Source organism: Pelecanus crispus, chromosome 2 (assembly GCF_030463565.1).
Source record: "Pelecanus crispus isolate bPelCri1 chromosome 2, bPelCri1.pri, whole genome shotgun sequence".
Taxonomy (NCBI): Eukaryota; Metazoa; Chordata; class Aves; order Pelecaniformes; family Pelecanidae; genus Pelecanus; species Pelecanus crispus.
This window is the reverse complement of record NC_134644.1, coordinates 87,040,978-87,057,880: the sequence shown is the minus strand read 5'-3', so window position 1 is coordinate 87,057,880 and position 16,903 is coordinate 87,040,978. Positions and strand designations below refer to the sequence as shown.

The following is a 16,903-nucleotide window of genomic DNA, read 5'->3' as shown; positions in this document are numbered from 1 at the left end:
TACAACTTCAGTATATGCAAAATGCTTCAAATGTATTTAAAATGCTTAACCTTTAACAAGTTTGATGTTACATAGTTTAATATCTCCATGTTACATAGAGACCAAGAATTTTTTTATATTTTAGTTCGAGGATACAAAGTCTTGATAGCTGTACTATCAGAAGTTAAAAAGCATTATAAAAGGCTTTGGTAAACTTAAGCTGTAAAAAATAAGGTTAAATGTCATTTACTTTGGGAAATTTGCTATTAGGTTTTGTAGTGCTGTAACTGGAAAAGTACAAATCTGCTTGATTCCCTTCAAGTAATTTCTTTCCATGTTCTTCATGATTAAATATTTAAGCAGATACTACAATTCAAACATTTCTGCATATCTAGAATTAGTACATGTTTTATTTGCCAGTGAGGAGTAGGTAGGATTTAAGCAATAGGTAAGGGAAAAGAAGAACATTGCTCTAATGCTCTTATGAGTCCACCTACCACCCCCTCCCACAGTACTGGAAAGTATTCCAGGTTTGCTGTAGATATATTTGACCATGTAACTGTTTTCCTAACAAACAAATGCTGTAACATTTAATATACTGCTTTAATAATGGTGAATAAATCAGTACATAAGCCTTTTGTTCGTGTGTGCCCCATAATCTAGATTTACTCTAAATTAAACCAGATGGTGATTGCTTAACTCTTCAGTTTGAAGCTCTTTGAAGCACTCTCTAAAGTGCAAGGCAACTATTAAATGCAGCTTACTCTGGGCGAATCGAGGTGGATTGTCATTGACATCAGTCAAAGTGATGTTCACGGTGGTGGTCCCTGATAATCCACCCATCTGGCCTCCCATGTCCTTTGCCTGGATAACTACTTGGTACTGCTCCCTGTTCTCTCTATTCATGTTTGGCAAAGCAGTCCTGATGATGCCTTAAATAAAGAAGGAAAAAACAAAAAATCATTAATAATCTCTTTATTTTTGATGTGCAGCAATCTGCTGCATATTTTTTGTATTTGTGAAATATATTTCTAAAATATTCATTTCATGGTTTAAGTACAAATTTCTGTTTATATGCTTTATAAATAGTCTTCAGTACAGGCTACCTGTTTGTTAAACAAACCTTAGTTCTATATCACAGCTCCCTTTCCAGTTTACTTTTAATGCTAAAAATGAGTCAAGATATTTATGCACAAGGTTTATGAGTAGAAAAAACACCTTTTATTGGTCCAAGTAGAGCCATTAAGAAAAAAAAACCAAAAAACAGCATTTTCTAGGATACAAACTTTCCTTCTTGCCTTTATCAGAAATGTTGTTACTTAAACTGTCAATAGAATCACTGTAAAGTTACTTATGCTTCATAGTGACAGCTGTAATAACTCTAAGTTTTTATATGTATTATAAGAATTATAAATTATGAGGAAAAAACCCAAGAAATATTATTTCACTTCAGTTAGTTTTTAAATTTTTTTTTAGATGATCTAAGATTTTTAAAATGAATGAAAAGGTCTACAGTTCATGGTAAATGGAAATAACGAAATAACGACAATTTTCCTGACCTGTTTCTGGTTCCACAGAGAAATATGGCTGTCCCTGAAGTATGCTGTAAATTACTCTTGCACTGTTTCCATATGAAGGGTCATCGGCATCAGTAGCTGTGACTTGCACCACAGAAGTACCTGGAACATCCATCAACTTAGTTTCACATGGTACTATGTGGACATCCAAGAACATCAATTTCCATTCAAGAAGACCCCAAAGAAAATTACAGCTAATGTCTACTGGGCTTTTCAAATATATTTATGATCTTATAATCAACTTCAGGTACATTCTTCCCTATTTCAGGATCTCATTCTACATAAATTGAATCTAAACTTCCGTAATCCCACAAACGTGATTAAGATCTAATTAGCAAAGGTAAACAACACCTATGGTTGAGCTGAATTTTTATCCTTACCCAGCTACAATCATTTCATACTTACACACTCACTTCCTCTTTTCAGAAGACTTATTTGGTTTTATTACAATAAATATCTGCTTTCCATTACTTAGAACAGATTTTTTTTTTTGTCCAGGATGTCAATGTGATATGAAATTACACATACAGGAACATGACAGAAAAAGATGATTAAATAGGTCATTGGAACTTGGGAAAAACTAGTCATCAGAGTGTAGATGCACTTGAGCCGGGCTATCGATTTCGCCCCCAACGTTGCCATGCTGCCTCTGGGCTCTTCACTAATGGGCCCTTTTATATCCCCTTCCCCCTTCAAACCTAGTTTAAAGCCCCCTCAATGAGTCCCGCCAACTCATGGGCGAGGATCCTTTTCCCCTTTGGAGAGAGCTGATCTCCATCAGCCGCCAGCAGGCCCGGTGCTGTGTAAACCTCCCCGTGATCAAAAAACCCAAAATTCCACTGATGGCACCAGCCTCTGAGCCACCTGTTACTCAGGTGAGTTTTCCCATTCCTTTCAGCACTCTTAGAATTATATATGTCTATATAATTCTTCTGTTAAAAGATACAGAGACCTTTTTGTTGAATATATTTAAGTTCTCAGGAGTATTGCCTTGATTCTGAAATGCACTTTTTGGACCATCCTAGTATGTAGCAAACTGCAGTACTAGAATGTATACTTGCTTCTAAAGAATATTTGCTCTGAAATAGCAAAAAGGTATTGTGTAAAAGAAAGAGAAGAACAAATCATGTTCAGTAACTTAAGGGCTGTGAGTTAAAAAAAAAAAAAGCAATAGAAAAAAAACCCAAACCACCAAGTACACTGATCATCATGGCATTATCCAAATAAAATTTACAAATACTCCATTTTAAAAGAGAACAGTCATCATTGAGGCATCTATCACAACAGCACAGTGTATTAACCAGAAAAGTGTACATTGCAAACCTGTGAAAGGTGGTATTTTGTCTCTATTACATGTAACTGAATTATTTCTTGTTTCTAATTTTCACATTTCCTTCATATGTTCAAACTAGCAGTATTTATTAATAGGTCAATTGTATGAGATTTTTACTTCATTTTAGTTTAAAAAATAATGCAGAATCAACTTTGAGGGATAATTTAGAAGAAAACTGAAGAACGTGTTTAATAGCTTTAAAATAAATTTAAAAAAATTCCATTTGCGATCTAATAGTGTGTCTTAATAGTTACGGCTTCCTCAGTTGTAAGTGTCATAATGCACATATAACATATTAATTAATGCTATGTTAATACACATACACATGAAACAGAACAAATCATATCAGCTATTCTTCTCTCTAGCTGCAATGAACATGGTGCAAGGGCACTGCTACGCTTCTGCCTGCCGTTCAGGATGCAGAAGTCACCACTTTGATCTTGGCTCTCACTCGTAAGAGGAAGAGAGGTATGTTCTCTAGGATTCTGCCAAGGGATCAGTGATTCCTATGAAAAACCTGACAGAAACTATGCAAAGCAGCAAACTGGAGGAGTATATTAGGGTATCAGTGTATCAGTTGTGCACATCAACTTTCAAACCATCAGCTTGTCTTGCTTTGCTTCAGTTCACTGAAGTCAATGAAGACCGCTGATGCTCAATACTACAGATATATTGTTTGCTCTGGTCTGAAACCTGGACCAGAAATCCCGAGGCACTGAAGATAACCAGTTGTGCTGGGGTTTAAAAATTAGACCGTGGGTGTGACTTAGTCAGCACTATTGGGCTGGGCCTCACTCTGCCTTTTACATAGGCACAAATTGCTTCCGATGCACTTGGCAAGAGTCTTTGGCCTTCAGGATCTAAAGCCTAATCTGAACTCTATTGGAGGACATAAAGGAGACAGTGATAATATACTGGAGAATATGGCACTAGCTATGTTATTAATCAGACATACGATTTTCTCCTTGTATACTTACAAATTTTATTTTATGATAAACCAGAATTATACAGCAGTGAGCTGGGCCCAGAAATAAATTGTCATTTGTCAGATTATTGTAGTTCTCAGAAGGCATATTTTAACATAATTTTAATTATAATGTTTGAATCTCCCTAGGGTTTGGTACTATAATAGTAATTAATATATTTGGCCCTTTTTAATGTGTTCCTTGTAAGCATCCTCAAACACCATACAAGTATTAATGACTTTGACCTCACAATGCATTTATGATGTAGATGTATTAGATAAGAATCACTGAAGATAATTAGCTAGGAAAAGGAACCCATAGAATATCCATTGTAGAGCTGAATTTGAAACTTACGGTTCCTTTTCCTTACTCCCAAGTGAGTTAAGTGATATTTAACTACAGCAAGTACCCTCCCTAGTAAATTATCCATACAAATAGCAAGTCAAATTAATAGAAATTTTCTGCTCTTTCTAGCGGAAAAGAGAGGAAATAATGACACATGTTCTCCCCTGAAATAAACTATTTAATGAAGCAGAATAATAGAGAAGAAGTGGAAAGGGCTGCATATTCAGCGAAGTCGATGTCAGAAAGGTCTTTGGCTACATGGTACTAACTTGGAGAATAATAACCTGGAAATAAGCACGTCAGTGGATATTTCCAATTCTTTTAAGATGTCCCTTTTAAAGCAAAAAAAAAGTTTAATCTTGGGGGTTTTTTGGTTTTGTTACTTTTTTTTTTCCCCCCTTTTTGTCCCCTCTCCTTATGGCAGGATTTGTGTGCAGAGTGAAACTAGAGTGTGTAAAAAATCTAAAAATGTATTATTTCAGTTTTCAAAATCTGTCATTATTAATATTATGAAATTGTAAGTCAGAAGATGCAAAAGAGTTTGGTGAGACAAGTATAAAAAAAAAAGATTTAAAAAAAATCTTTGTTTATAGGAGACAAGAAAGATGTGTTATAAGATAAATGCTATGGCAGAGAGGACTAAGCATTGTGAATTGGTGGAAGAGCACTAATGAGGGAGTGTACAAAAAGCCTAGGGAGAAAACCAAGCAATAGTAGCTTTAAATGCTGTCTGAAGAGAAAGACAAAAAGGTAACAGAGATGACAGGCTAACTGTGGGACACCCAACCTGTAGTTCACATGTAAACACAGAAAGAGGTTACATCTTATGAAACATATATTGATATCCCTAATTCAGAAGCAGAAAAGACCAGCTAGGAAACATGACAGACAGTAGAAATAGCGCTGAAGTTACAGGATGGAATAAAGATAAGGAATGATTAGAGAATATATAGGCTACAACAGGTGACTAGAGAAATACAACAAATAAAAAGATGTGAGGATAAAAAAAGAAGTTCTAAATAGCAGAAAGTTCTGAAAACTTGTCTAAAAGATAGCAGTAGGCAAAATCCACAGGAAAAGCTGTATAAAGGAAAACAGACTCATCTGCAGCTCTGAAAAGAAACCTTTGAATGAGCAGAAAGATAGATAAATAGATGAAGAATATGATGGACAGAACAGAAGATTGTAGTCAAAACTATAAGAATATTTTGAGTCATAAACTTTGAAAGTAAGGAAAGGAAAAAAGTGAAAGAAGAGAAAATATCTGGTAATCAGTACAAACACTTCAGGAGAACAAGATGTCTTCTAGGATATTGACCCAACTGTAAGACCCTGAATTGGCACATTTATCTCTGCCTTTACTATGATTAATGAGCAGCAGAAGAAAGATGAACAAGACAACAAAGAATTTATGGGCTTTTGTCAAGACACTGTATTTGATAATAGAAATAGCCACATTCTCAGATATCCATCTGGCTAATACCACAGCCTGAGGAAGAAATCAAAACTGCTGTTTCTGGTCTGAAAGCAGCTGGTGTATGGCTACATCATGATTTGATACCTTAAGGATGCAGTCAGAGGGAGTAGATAAAGACTTAATAGTCTTTTTCTTACCTCCTGGCCCCCTTTGTAGGACCTTATAGTACAGGGCATTTTAGGATGGAGCAAACCCCACACTCCAAAGGGTGCACAGATTTCAGTTATTTCAAGCTGATGCTTCTTGCACATTTTTGCTACTTGTGCAGTTCTTTTGATGCTTTTGGTGAAGAAAGCAGGACATTAGACAATAACAGCCTTCATTTATGAACTAGTAAAGAAATATTGGTGACTAAAAGTTTACCCATTTACTCAGTTCAATAACACACATACGGTGCTATACTGATGAAATGAATGATATATGCAATCTTGCTGAAAACTTAAAATGTATTAAGAGAAACCCAATAGCTCTGAACTCTGTCTGCTATCTACATTATACAGTGTAGTTCTACAAGTGATGAGGCAGATGAGTAAACTTACATAGTGTGGTATGCTACCATGTCTCTCTTCTTTCTGGTACTCAGACAGGTGCATATAGAGTTAATATGAACATCTCATCACTGTGGCTGCTGTACAGATGTGTACAAATAGACAACACAGTTGCAAAACTGCAGAATAATTCACTATTTTTGTGACACTTCTTAAAACAGAGATAAGATTAAGCCCATCCATTTGAAACAGAGATATTCAGTACTGGGATTGAGAGTGCAGGTGCCAGATGATAGCAGAGGTCTTTAGAATGCAGTCCCAGAATAACATACCAGAGGGCCCAAAGGCATAAATACAAGGTGGAAGTTACTGGTCATATTACAGACTGACTTGGATTTAAAGTATAACAAAGAAAAAAAAAAAAGAACAAATATCTAACATCTGTAGAACATCCCTTGTATGGTGAAAATACAGAGAAGATAACTAGAGGACATAAAAGATGATGACAACCTCTACAAGAATTCCAATAAAAGCCATGACATCTGATCAATATTACCATCTATCTGCAGCAGGTCCCCTTTTCACCTTTGGTAGTGAAAGAGCCATGCCTTTTCATTTGCTATTCAGCCCATTTTGCTATTACCATTCACCAATCATACTTACATATAAAAAAATCTTTCTCTATATAGTTGGTTTAAATAAATTGTAATTTTAAAAAGCAGTGTTTGTGTATGTGCATGTGCCTGCCTAGTGCTCCAACCTTCCCACCTGATAAAGTGATTGATAGTAAACTATCAAACTTGGATGCACAGAGAGTAGCAGGAGTGCAAGGCATTCTATAAACATATAGATACATTTTTAGTGAATATTTCTATCATAGTATCCTAGAATCATAGAATATCTCAAGTTAGAAGGGACCCATAAGGATCTTTGAGTCCAACTCCCTGTTCCTCGCAGGACTACCTAAAACTAATTGATACAACTAAAAGTGTTGTCCAGATGCTGCTTGAACTCTGACACACTTGGTGCTGTGACCACTTCGCTGGGGAGCCTGTTCCAGTGACCGACCATCCTCTCAGTGAAGAACCTTTTCCTGATGTGCAATCTGAACTTCCCCTGGTGCAGCTTCATTCCATTTCCTACCATTGGAAACCAGAGAGGGGATATCAGCACCTCCCCCTCCACTGCTCCTCTTGAGGAAGTTGTAGACTGCAATGAGGTCACCCCTCGGCCTTCTTTTCTCCAAGCTGAACAAACGAAGGGACCTCAGCCACTCCTTATAAGTCTTGCCCTCAAGACCTTTCACCATCTTGGATGCCCTTGTCTGGACACACTCTAATAGTTTGATGTCCTTCTTATACTGAGGCACCCAAAACTGCACACAGTACTTGAGGTGGGGCCACACCAGTGCCGTGTAGAGTGGGACAATCACCTACCTTGACAGGCTAGCTATGTTGTGCTTGATGTACCCCAGGACACAGTTGGCCCTTTTTGCTGCCAGCGTGCACTGTTGACTCATATTCAACGTGCTATCAACCCGAACTCCCAGATCTCTTTCTGCGGGGCTGTTCGCCAGCCCCTCATCCCCAGTTTGTACATATAACCAGCGTTACCCCATCCCAGATGCAGCATCTGGCACTCGCTCTTGTTAAATTTCATAGAGTTGGTGGTTGCCCAGCTCTAGTCTATCCAGATCTCCCTGTAAGGCCTCTCTATCCTTGAGGGACTCCACAGCTCCTCCTAGTTAAGTATCATCAGCAAATTTACTTAATGTACATTCAATTCCTGTGTCCAGATCATTTATGAAAAACATTAAAGAGTCCTGGACCTAAAATTGAGCCCTGGGGAACCCTACTGGTGACTGGCCACCAGCCTGATGTAACCCCATTTACTATAACACATTAAGCCTGACCCATCAGTGAATTGCTCACCAAACATATTATGGACTTGTCTAGCTGTGTGCTAGGCATTTTGCCCAGAAGGATACTATGAGAGACAGTATCAAAAGCTTTGCTAAAATCCCAAAACCCCACACCTACTGGCTTCCCTTGGTCAACTAGATGGGTGACCGTGTCATAAAAGGAAATTAAGTTGGTTAAGCAGAACTTTCCCCTCGTGAACCTGTGCTGGCTATGACCAATGACTGCGTTGTCTCACGTGTTTTTCAGTAACTCCCAGAATAACCTTCTCCATAATTTTGCCAGGCACTGAAGTGAGACTGACAGGCCTGTAATTACCAGGGTCTTCCTTCTTTCTATTCTTGAAAATTGGGACAACATTTGCCAGCTTTCAATTGACTGGGACCTCTCCGGACTCCTAAGACCATTGAAAAATAATGGAGAGAGTCCCACAATGACATTGGCCAGCTCTTTCAGTACCCTGGGATGAATCCCATTGGGCCCCATCGATTTATGTGCATCCAGCTGGAGCAGCAAGTCTTGATCAAGTTCATAGTCGGCTGGGAGTTTATCATCCCTCCAGTCATGGTCTTCCAGCACAGGACAATGACCTGTCTTTTATTCTTTATGGCAGTGGTTTTGACGCAGGGTGAAGGCTTACTTAACCTTGGTGACACCTCCAACCTAGATGAACCATCAACCTCGTTATTATTTAGTTCCACTTGTGGAGCCTCATACCTGTTATTCAAGGGCACCTGGCAAGTCATTGAGGAGGCACGTCTGCTGTGCCAGGCAGGAACTTGTCACCATTCCCTCATATCCCTTAAGTCACTGCATTCTGCTGGGTGGAGAGAGGATAGGGGATCCTCCATGTCATGTGTCCTGTCTGCCTGACAGGTCTGTCCCAGGGAAGGTAGGGTGTGGTACCAGTAGTCTCTCTCTCAGACTCCCAATATAGTGCAATGCCATACTATGCTGACTATGCTGGAATAGATAGTGAAAATACTACAGTCCTGACAGCATAGTACTTTTTACAGGACAATATAACTACTATCTGCTTGCCCAGGTAAGAGCCACAGTAATTTGGCTTTTTAATTTCTCTTTCTGGTACCTATGCCTGAGACAATATTCATATCCTAAACTCTGCTTAATGTTTTTTGACACTTGTAGAAAGGTTATATGTTTCTATATGCTTACAGAGGTGAGTACCACAGAGACAAATTCAATGCAACAGTACAATTACATCCAAGACTGTAATTTCTCTTTGCATTCCTTACATCATCGAGTCTGACACTTTCTTAGCCCATGGCCGACAGGACTGGGCAAGTAATAGGCTACTCACAATACTGTAACTCAAAAAAAAAAAAAAAAAAAAGAAAAGAATCTGGAGAGAGCAAAATAGAGCAATGAAGGAATTTCTTCCTATTTTCCTTTTGATGGGGAGGTGCTGTTGTCATAAAAAAAATAATTTTTTATGTTTCTTTTTTCTTAAATTTCTCATATACGTTTCTGTATTAAAAATGCTTGAATTGTACGATGTCTGAAAAAAATACTAATTTAAAAATATTTTGTAATTAATTACATTATATTATATTTAATTGTTATACAAACATATTGTGATGGTTTGACCCTGGCTGGATGTCAAGTGCCCACCAAAGCCATTCTATCACTCCCTTTCTCAAGTGGACAGGGGACATAAAATATAATGAAAAAGCTTGTGGGTCAAGGTAAGGACAGGGACATCACTCAGCAATTACCGTCACAGGCAAAACAGACTTGACTTGGGGAAAATCAGTTTAAGTTATTACCAATCAAAACTGAGTAGGAAAAAGGAGTGAGAACATGTGTAGGGTAATGAGAATTAAAACCAAATCTTAAAACATCTTCCCCCCACCCTGCCCTTCTTCCCGGGCTCAACTTCACTCCCCATTTTCTCTAACTCTTCCTTCCAAGTGGCACAGGGGGACAGGGAATGGGGGTTACGGTCAGTTCATCACAAGTTGTCCCTGCTGCTCCTTCCTCCTCAGAGGGAGGACTCCTCACACTCTCCCCGTGCTCCAGCGTGGGGTCCCTCCCATGGGAGAAAGGCCTCCATGAACTCCTCCAACATGGGTCCTTCCCACAGGCTGTAGTTCTTCACAAACTGCTCCAGCGTGGGTCCCTTCCACAGGGTGCAGTCCTTCAGGAGCAGACTGCTCCAGCGTGGGTCCCCCACGGGGTCACAAGTCTTGCAGGCTAACCTGCTCCAGTGTGGGCTCCTCTCTCTCCAGGGGTCCACAGGTCCTGCCAGGAGCCTGCTCCAGCGTGGGCTTCCCACGGGGTCACAGCCTCCTTCAGGCACATCCACCTGCTCCGGCGTGGGGTCCTCCCCGGGCTGCAGGTGGATATCTGCTCCACCATGGACCTCCATGGGCTGCAGGGGCACAGCCTGCCTCACCGTGGGCTTCACCAGGGGCTGCTGGGGAATCTCTGCTCTGGCACCTGGAGCACCTCCTCCCCCTCCTTCTTCACAGACCTTGGTCTCTGCAGAGTCGTTCCTCTCACATATTCTCACTCCTCACTCCAGCCGCAGTTTGTGTCCTGCTGTGTTGTTTTTTTTCCCTCCTTCTTCAATATGTTATTCCAGAGGTGCTACCACTATTGCTGATTGGCTCGGCCTTGGCCAGCGGTGGGTCCATCTTGAAGCTGGCTGGCATTGGCTCTGTCAGACATGGGGGAAGCTTCTAGCAGCTTCTCACAGAAGCCACCCCTGTAGCCTCCCCACTACCACTACCAAAACCTTGCCATGCAAGCCTTGCCAGAAGAAACCCAAGAAGACTTTTTAACATACTGAATTTAAAATTTCTAATTAATTCTATTTGCCTTGAAGGCTTTATGCAGCTTGTTCTTTTAGAACATTTCTCCTATTCTCCATTCAGCCTTTAGTTTTTAGATTTCCAAGTAGATTTATTTAAGTTGGAAAATTAAATTAGTGTTATGAAGAAATGAATCAACTTTGAGGGATACCTTATAAAATCACGTCATCCACTCATGGACTGCAGATGAACGTATGCCTCTAGGGATCAACCATAAAGCTAAAAGCCATAAAGCTAAAGCAAATTCTACCTATCAGGTAGTGAGTAGTCTAGCAGCTGAATGACCACGTTTGTAAAATCCAGGAACATGATGGATTTTAACCTAGTTACAGTACTCTAAGTTACAGTCATTTTATTAACAGAATAAAGTCTATTCATTTCAGCACAACTATTTGTGCAAGATACAGGGTTAATACCCTAAATACATCCAAGCTTTTTTGTTTTTTTACCCGTCAGTGTAGTTTTTTAGATATTTTTCTTTTTCTTATGTTTTTATTTTGTTACATTGCAGCAAAATTTACACTTTCAAAATTTGTATGATCTACGTGGATGTTCAGATACATACACTGGAACCTCGCATCCTGAATATTTTAGAATCATCAAAATAGTGTCTTGGATGTTTGAGAACACTTAAGAAACAAATGATCTTTATGTAATTGAGACTGACAAAATTAGGAATCAATAGATTATAACTGAATGCTATATAGTAACATAATATTTAATGAAAACACTGAATTTCCATAAAATCTTTATAAAAAGAATATTGTAAGCAATGCCTTCTGGAATTTATAGAAAGAACATGAGAAATAAAGTGGAACCTCTACGATGTGTCTTTTCAACGCTACTGTAATCTTGCCATATGCCTCTCTAGAAAAAACAGCAATGCTCTGCCTCAAGATGAGGCAGATCAAGATGCTCTGCCTAAAGCTATATACTTTTACTGAAATTCTTGATTCTAGAGAACTGATCAGTAAATTGATAAGTCACTATTACATTTTGTTCTGTTTTGGAACAGTAAAGAAAGAAGACTTTTCAGTTCGCCTCTTTATGTGGACTACTTTGATGAGATTCCAGGACAGCCCTATGCAATCATCTGACAGATTTCTTCCTCTTCCTTTTTTTATTTTTCTTTATACTAAAAACTTCTTGCTGAATGTTGGGACTTTTAAAAAGTCACAACTTTAATCACAACAAAATTAAATCACAAACTAAAAGCAGATTGAAATATCTTATTAAGAATAGAAAATTATTGGTATCATGCTTCCACACATTGCTGCACAGCTTTGCTGAGGCCATTCGCTTTCAATAATTATATATTTTCTTGCTCTTTTAACATTTTCCAAAGCCCAGGAAAGTAAGTACTAAAACTTCAATACCTGTATGTATAAAACATCTCAAAACACTGTTCAATCTAATTCAGGCAGTGGTAGTAATTAAAATAGTAATAATAGCCAAAAGAGGTATTGAATATATTGTGTGTTTTCTGAATAGTTAGAAATTAGTATTATATCTACAGTTATGCAATGAATAAGTAAATATTAATTTTTAAAAAGAGGCTCAATATATTTTTAAGGTTTTCAAAATTCTTCCTGAAGAATTGTATGCACTAATTAATAATAGCTAATATTCCAAAATGTTATTGCTTATGAAACTGACCAGCTGGCACGATCCAGGCCACAACTTTGTAGTTAAGATAGGAGCTGAAAATACATTGCAAACAGAGGAAAGATTAACTCAAACAGCTGTTTAAGATTCTTGAAGCTGCCATTCATGAGTGAGTTAAGGGAGGAACTGAAAACATAAGAGGGTTTGCCCATACACTAAAAAACTGAAAGCAAAGAGAATAAAGAGAGTGTCTACCTTCAGGCAGTGCATCAACAGCACATGAGTAAACACATAACTCTCCTCAGCCACAGAAAGAGAGAAAGTAGAGCCAGTTCTCCATTCAGTGCTTATCACCACTGGAGATCTCCAGTGAAAATTAAAGGAAAAATTCACTGAGATTTCAACAGGCTAATTTAGTGATCTTATTCTAACAGTTCTTAAGGAGGAGGGTGATTCACCATTAACTACTTTCTATTTATATTGCAAATCATTGTAAATTAATAATTTGAATATTCTAAGTAGAAATATATCTCAAACCACAACAATCTGTTTCTGGTTGCAATTCCGATATTTGAACAAAAAACCAAAATTAAAAGTACTTAACCCATGAGGTAGACTTCTGAACATAACTTGCTTTTCAGAAAATGGGGAAATGATTCATCAAGTAACATAGAGCAGGCATTTGTGCCTCAGTACAAAGCACTCACCCACTACTGACATTTCAGGAACACTAGCAGTGTAAATTTCTTCTGGAAACGTTGGTTCATTGTCATTGATGTCATGGATTTTGATGACAAACTCAGATTCAGGTTCCACTGGTCTCAGAGTTCTTCTATTAATAGCTTGGGCACGCAGGGTGTAAAAGGCTTTCTCTTCCCTGTCAATCCTCCGAGTAGCATGAATGTCACCTGTTTTCTCGTCAATTATAAAAAGAGTACCAGCCCCATCTCCTGACAAAATGTATTTGAGGGATCCATCTCCCTTGTCCTGGTCAGAATGAAGCTGAAAAGGAAGAAAAATAAGATAATTTTATTTAGAAGTAATGAAAAGTTTGGGTTGGGTTTTCTTTGGTTTTGGTTGCTTTTTTTTTTTTTTTTCCCCAATAATTATTATATATTAAGTCATTCAGTGTGCAGCAAACATGTTTAATAGCAATAAACAAAGTAATTCTCAGTCACCATTGACTGGCAGTCATGGTGTCATACTGAGGCATTTGTTTCCTAAATTAGCTCCAAGAACCTTTTAACTTGACTGTTGTGGCAGATTTTAGTTTTGCAGCAACACCTGTTCCCTTCTAAGAAACCTTTGCACCACAGTTCTTAAAGAAGATTTTTATGTTAATACTGACCTTTTCCTTCCTTGAAGAGTTCCTATTAAAAATTCACAACCTGCTGTGCTAGTTGTAAATTCACTAAGCAGATAAAGAACATGGGAGAATACATGACAATTAAGGAAAACAGAACAACTGGTACAACTCGTTCCATGTCGTACTAATTCTTTTTTTTACTTTATTTCATATTATTTATAGTTCTCCTAAATTGGAGAACATTTCATTTTAAGTCATTATCATTTTCACTCCATCAACTACTATAAATAGCCTAAAATAAAGAAAAAAATTATTAAGCATTCAGTATTGATTTAATACGCATTATGTAAGTAATATAAAGCTTAACTTCATCTGTTAATGACCTGTAGTACTGACTGACTTTAGCACAACCATAAAAAAAAAAAAAAAAGTTCAATTACGTTGCTTTGTTCAGTACAAAACTGTTGTTGTTGACTCATTTGATCTTTTGGATACACTTACCATAATTTCTCTCATCACCTTGTTGGAAAGTTCCTTCCAATCTCATTGATTTCATAATTAACTGAAAGAATCTGGCGTTCAGATTTATTTTCACCATGAAATGTATACTTTTTTGGTTTTGGGTTCAGCAGAAGTATTAAATCAGGTAGAAGCTCTGATTACAAAAATGAAGTGCAAATATAAAGACTTTTTAAAAATCACACTCAAAAAATATCAGAATGTTCCAAAAAGTTTAAGACAGAATTAGTGCATTTTTTCCTTTCTAAAAATAGTTATTTGAGCACAGATTAACAACATCAATTAGAACTGCAGTAAGATAATATTTAGTCATGTGAAGGGTTTTGTTAATTTAACCCCACACTTCAGATTGTGAAAAACTTCATACACGCAGCTTAGGATAAATATCTCCCTTAGCATGCAGTCATGGAAATATTTCTCTTTTTTCCTGTGCTGCCCTCATATTTTCTTCCATAGCACCCATCTTAAGTCAGTATCAGACGTAGAATATTCAACTACTGGGGCTTTGGATGTGGCTTTCCTTGCCTTTTGTGCTGAAACCAAACATGCGTAGTGGACTGGTGGAATAAGCTGAAGTCAAACAGTAAAATTCTCTGCCATGAAACATTTTCAAACACTGAATGTTTCCCACACACTTGCAATATGTGGAACAGAATGAGCTCATGTGGATTCTTGAATCAAAGCATTTGTAGTAGAAATTTAGAAAACTTTCATTGTTCTGAACTTTGATTTTCTATATAAAGGTTTTCCTATTTTCTTTCAGTTCAAAAGTAAACTTGAGAAACACTGTAAATATTTATCAAGGAATGACAAATTAAACTTTGCTTACATTACATACGTGTATGTTTACTTTACAAAATACACATTTTCTTACTACTTTCTTTATATCATTCTATAATAAATACAGAAATAGGAAGTTCCATTGAACACAAAGAGTAGGAAAATAGATGTTAAGAGAAATCTTTTGCAAATAAATCCTATTCTTTCTTTTTCTTCCATTTCTCTTGCTGACTTCAAACTGAAGGTTTCAAGCCATTCTCATTCCCCTTTTGGGGAATAAATTTTTACTGTGAACTTTAATCCCTCATGCTCCTCTCGATGGCCCATTAAATTTGTGACCTTTCACCCTTTTAAGTAACATTCTTTTTAGGGGACTGGACAGCATCTTGCAGGCTGTGGCCCATTTTATAATGTCATTTAGTGTAACTAGTCCTCAAAAGACTTTTAAGTGTTTTCTTCTCCAGGTCTTCTTAGGATACCACCTTATCTTCAAAAACATTTTGGTCCTAAGAGCTCACTGGTGGTTCATGACCACTAGGTACAATATTTTCACAGCTGAGTGATGAAGAACAGTTTTAGGAGGCTGCTCTTCCTTAGACATGTGCACTAGAAATACAAAATAAAGTCCTGTTTGAGCAAGAAAGAAAGATTGGGGGTGGGGTGATGGGGTGGGAATCTTTAAATGGCACATTGCAATTTTCCCATATGCTTTCCAAAGTCAGATCTAATATTATAAGTTCTTACAAAAGTTGACAGTAGTACAGTAGTACATTGTAGTACATTGAGGCTGAAGTGCTTGTTCTTTAACTCAGAAATCAGTTTGCAGAGTCTGGCAAAATCCATTCTAATAAATTCTTTATCTCCAGAATAGCATAACCTCGTGCAAACAGTTCCCAGAAATAGTATCTGGCCAAATTTAACTCATAAATCATGCATGGAAATTGTTTTGGAGAGTGATATTTAGCAAAAGCAGGCCAGGAACTTGTAAAATGATTTAGCAATCCCAATAACTGCACTGTGGTGCCTGAGAATGTTGCCTGGCACTAGAGGCACAGAGTGAAGTGAACAGAACTAAATCAGAAAATGAAGAAAACCTCTACACTACAAAATATGAAGCAACTATATTTAGATCCAATTCAGGATGTAAAGATCTTTTAACATACTTGTTTGTCTGATATGTAAGGTACTATCAATGTTGATGGTTTTCCATTCCTTCTCCTGTAGCTATGTGTGTGTCAAAAATTCTTACTAACTGATTTGGAAGTGAAAAATATTCTTATTACACCACTCACAAATTCATTAACCGTTTACCTCCGCCAAATTCAAGCTTCATAGGAATTTTCCCACCTATATTAGCCAAAAGACTGGAAAGGGAGCTGAATATACAATTTTGAGACATCCACATAAAGGCTTTTAGGGAGCTAATATTTGCAATTCAGAGTAACATATTTATAAGGAATACTAACTTGCATAATTTAAAGAACACTTTAAGCTATAACACTTTGCATTTTCTAAAAAAGTTTAATAATTTCACTTTGGATTGGTGTCCTGGTTTCGGCTGGGATAGAGTTAATTTTCTTCCTAGTAGCAGGCATAGTGCTGTGTTGTGGATTTAGTAGGAGAAGAATGCTGATAACACGCTGATGTTTTAGTTGTTGCTAAGTACTGCTTATGCTAGTCAAAGACTTTTCAGCTTCCCATGCTCTGCCAGGTGCACAAGAAACTGGGAGAGGGCACAGCCAGGACAGCTGACCCAAACTGACCAAAGGGCTATTC

General features: G+C 37.6%; 1 protein-coding gene across 1 annotated transcript in view; it reads right to left on the bottom strand.

Moving 5' to 3' along the window:
• Window positions 1-16,903, bottom strand: part of LOC104035783 (cadherin-10) — a 69,401-nt gene that overhangs the window by 27,858 nt on the left and 24,640 nt on the right. Inside the window, exons 2-4 of the mRNA XM_075706101.1 lie at window positions 13,230-13,524; window positions 1,539-1,658; window positions 744-911 (exon numbers count right to left, since the gene is read on the bottom strand). Of these exons, the coding sequence (XP_075562216.1) occupies window positions 744-911; window positions 1,539-1,658; window positions 13,230-13,524 (583 nt within the window). The remainder of the gene's footprint in view (window positions 1-743; window positions 912-1,538; window positions 1,659-13,229; window positions 13,525-16,903) is intronic.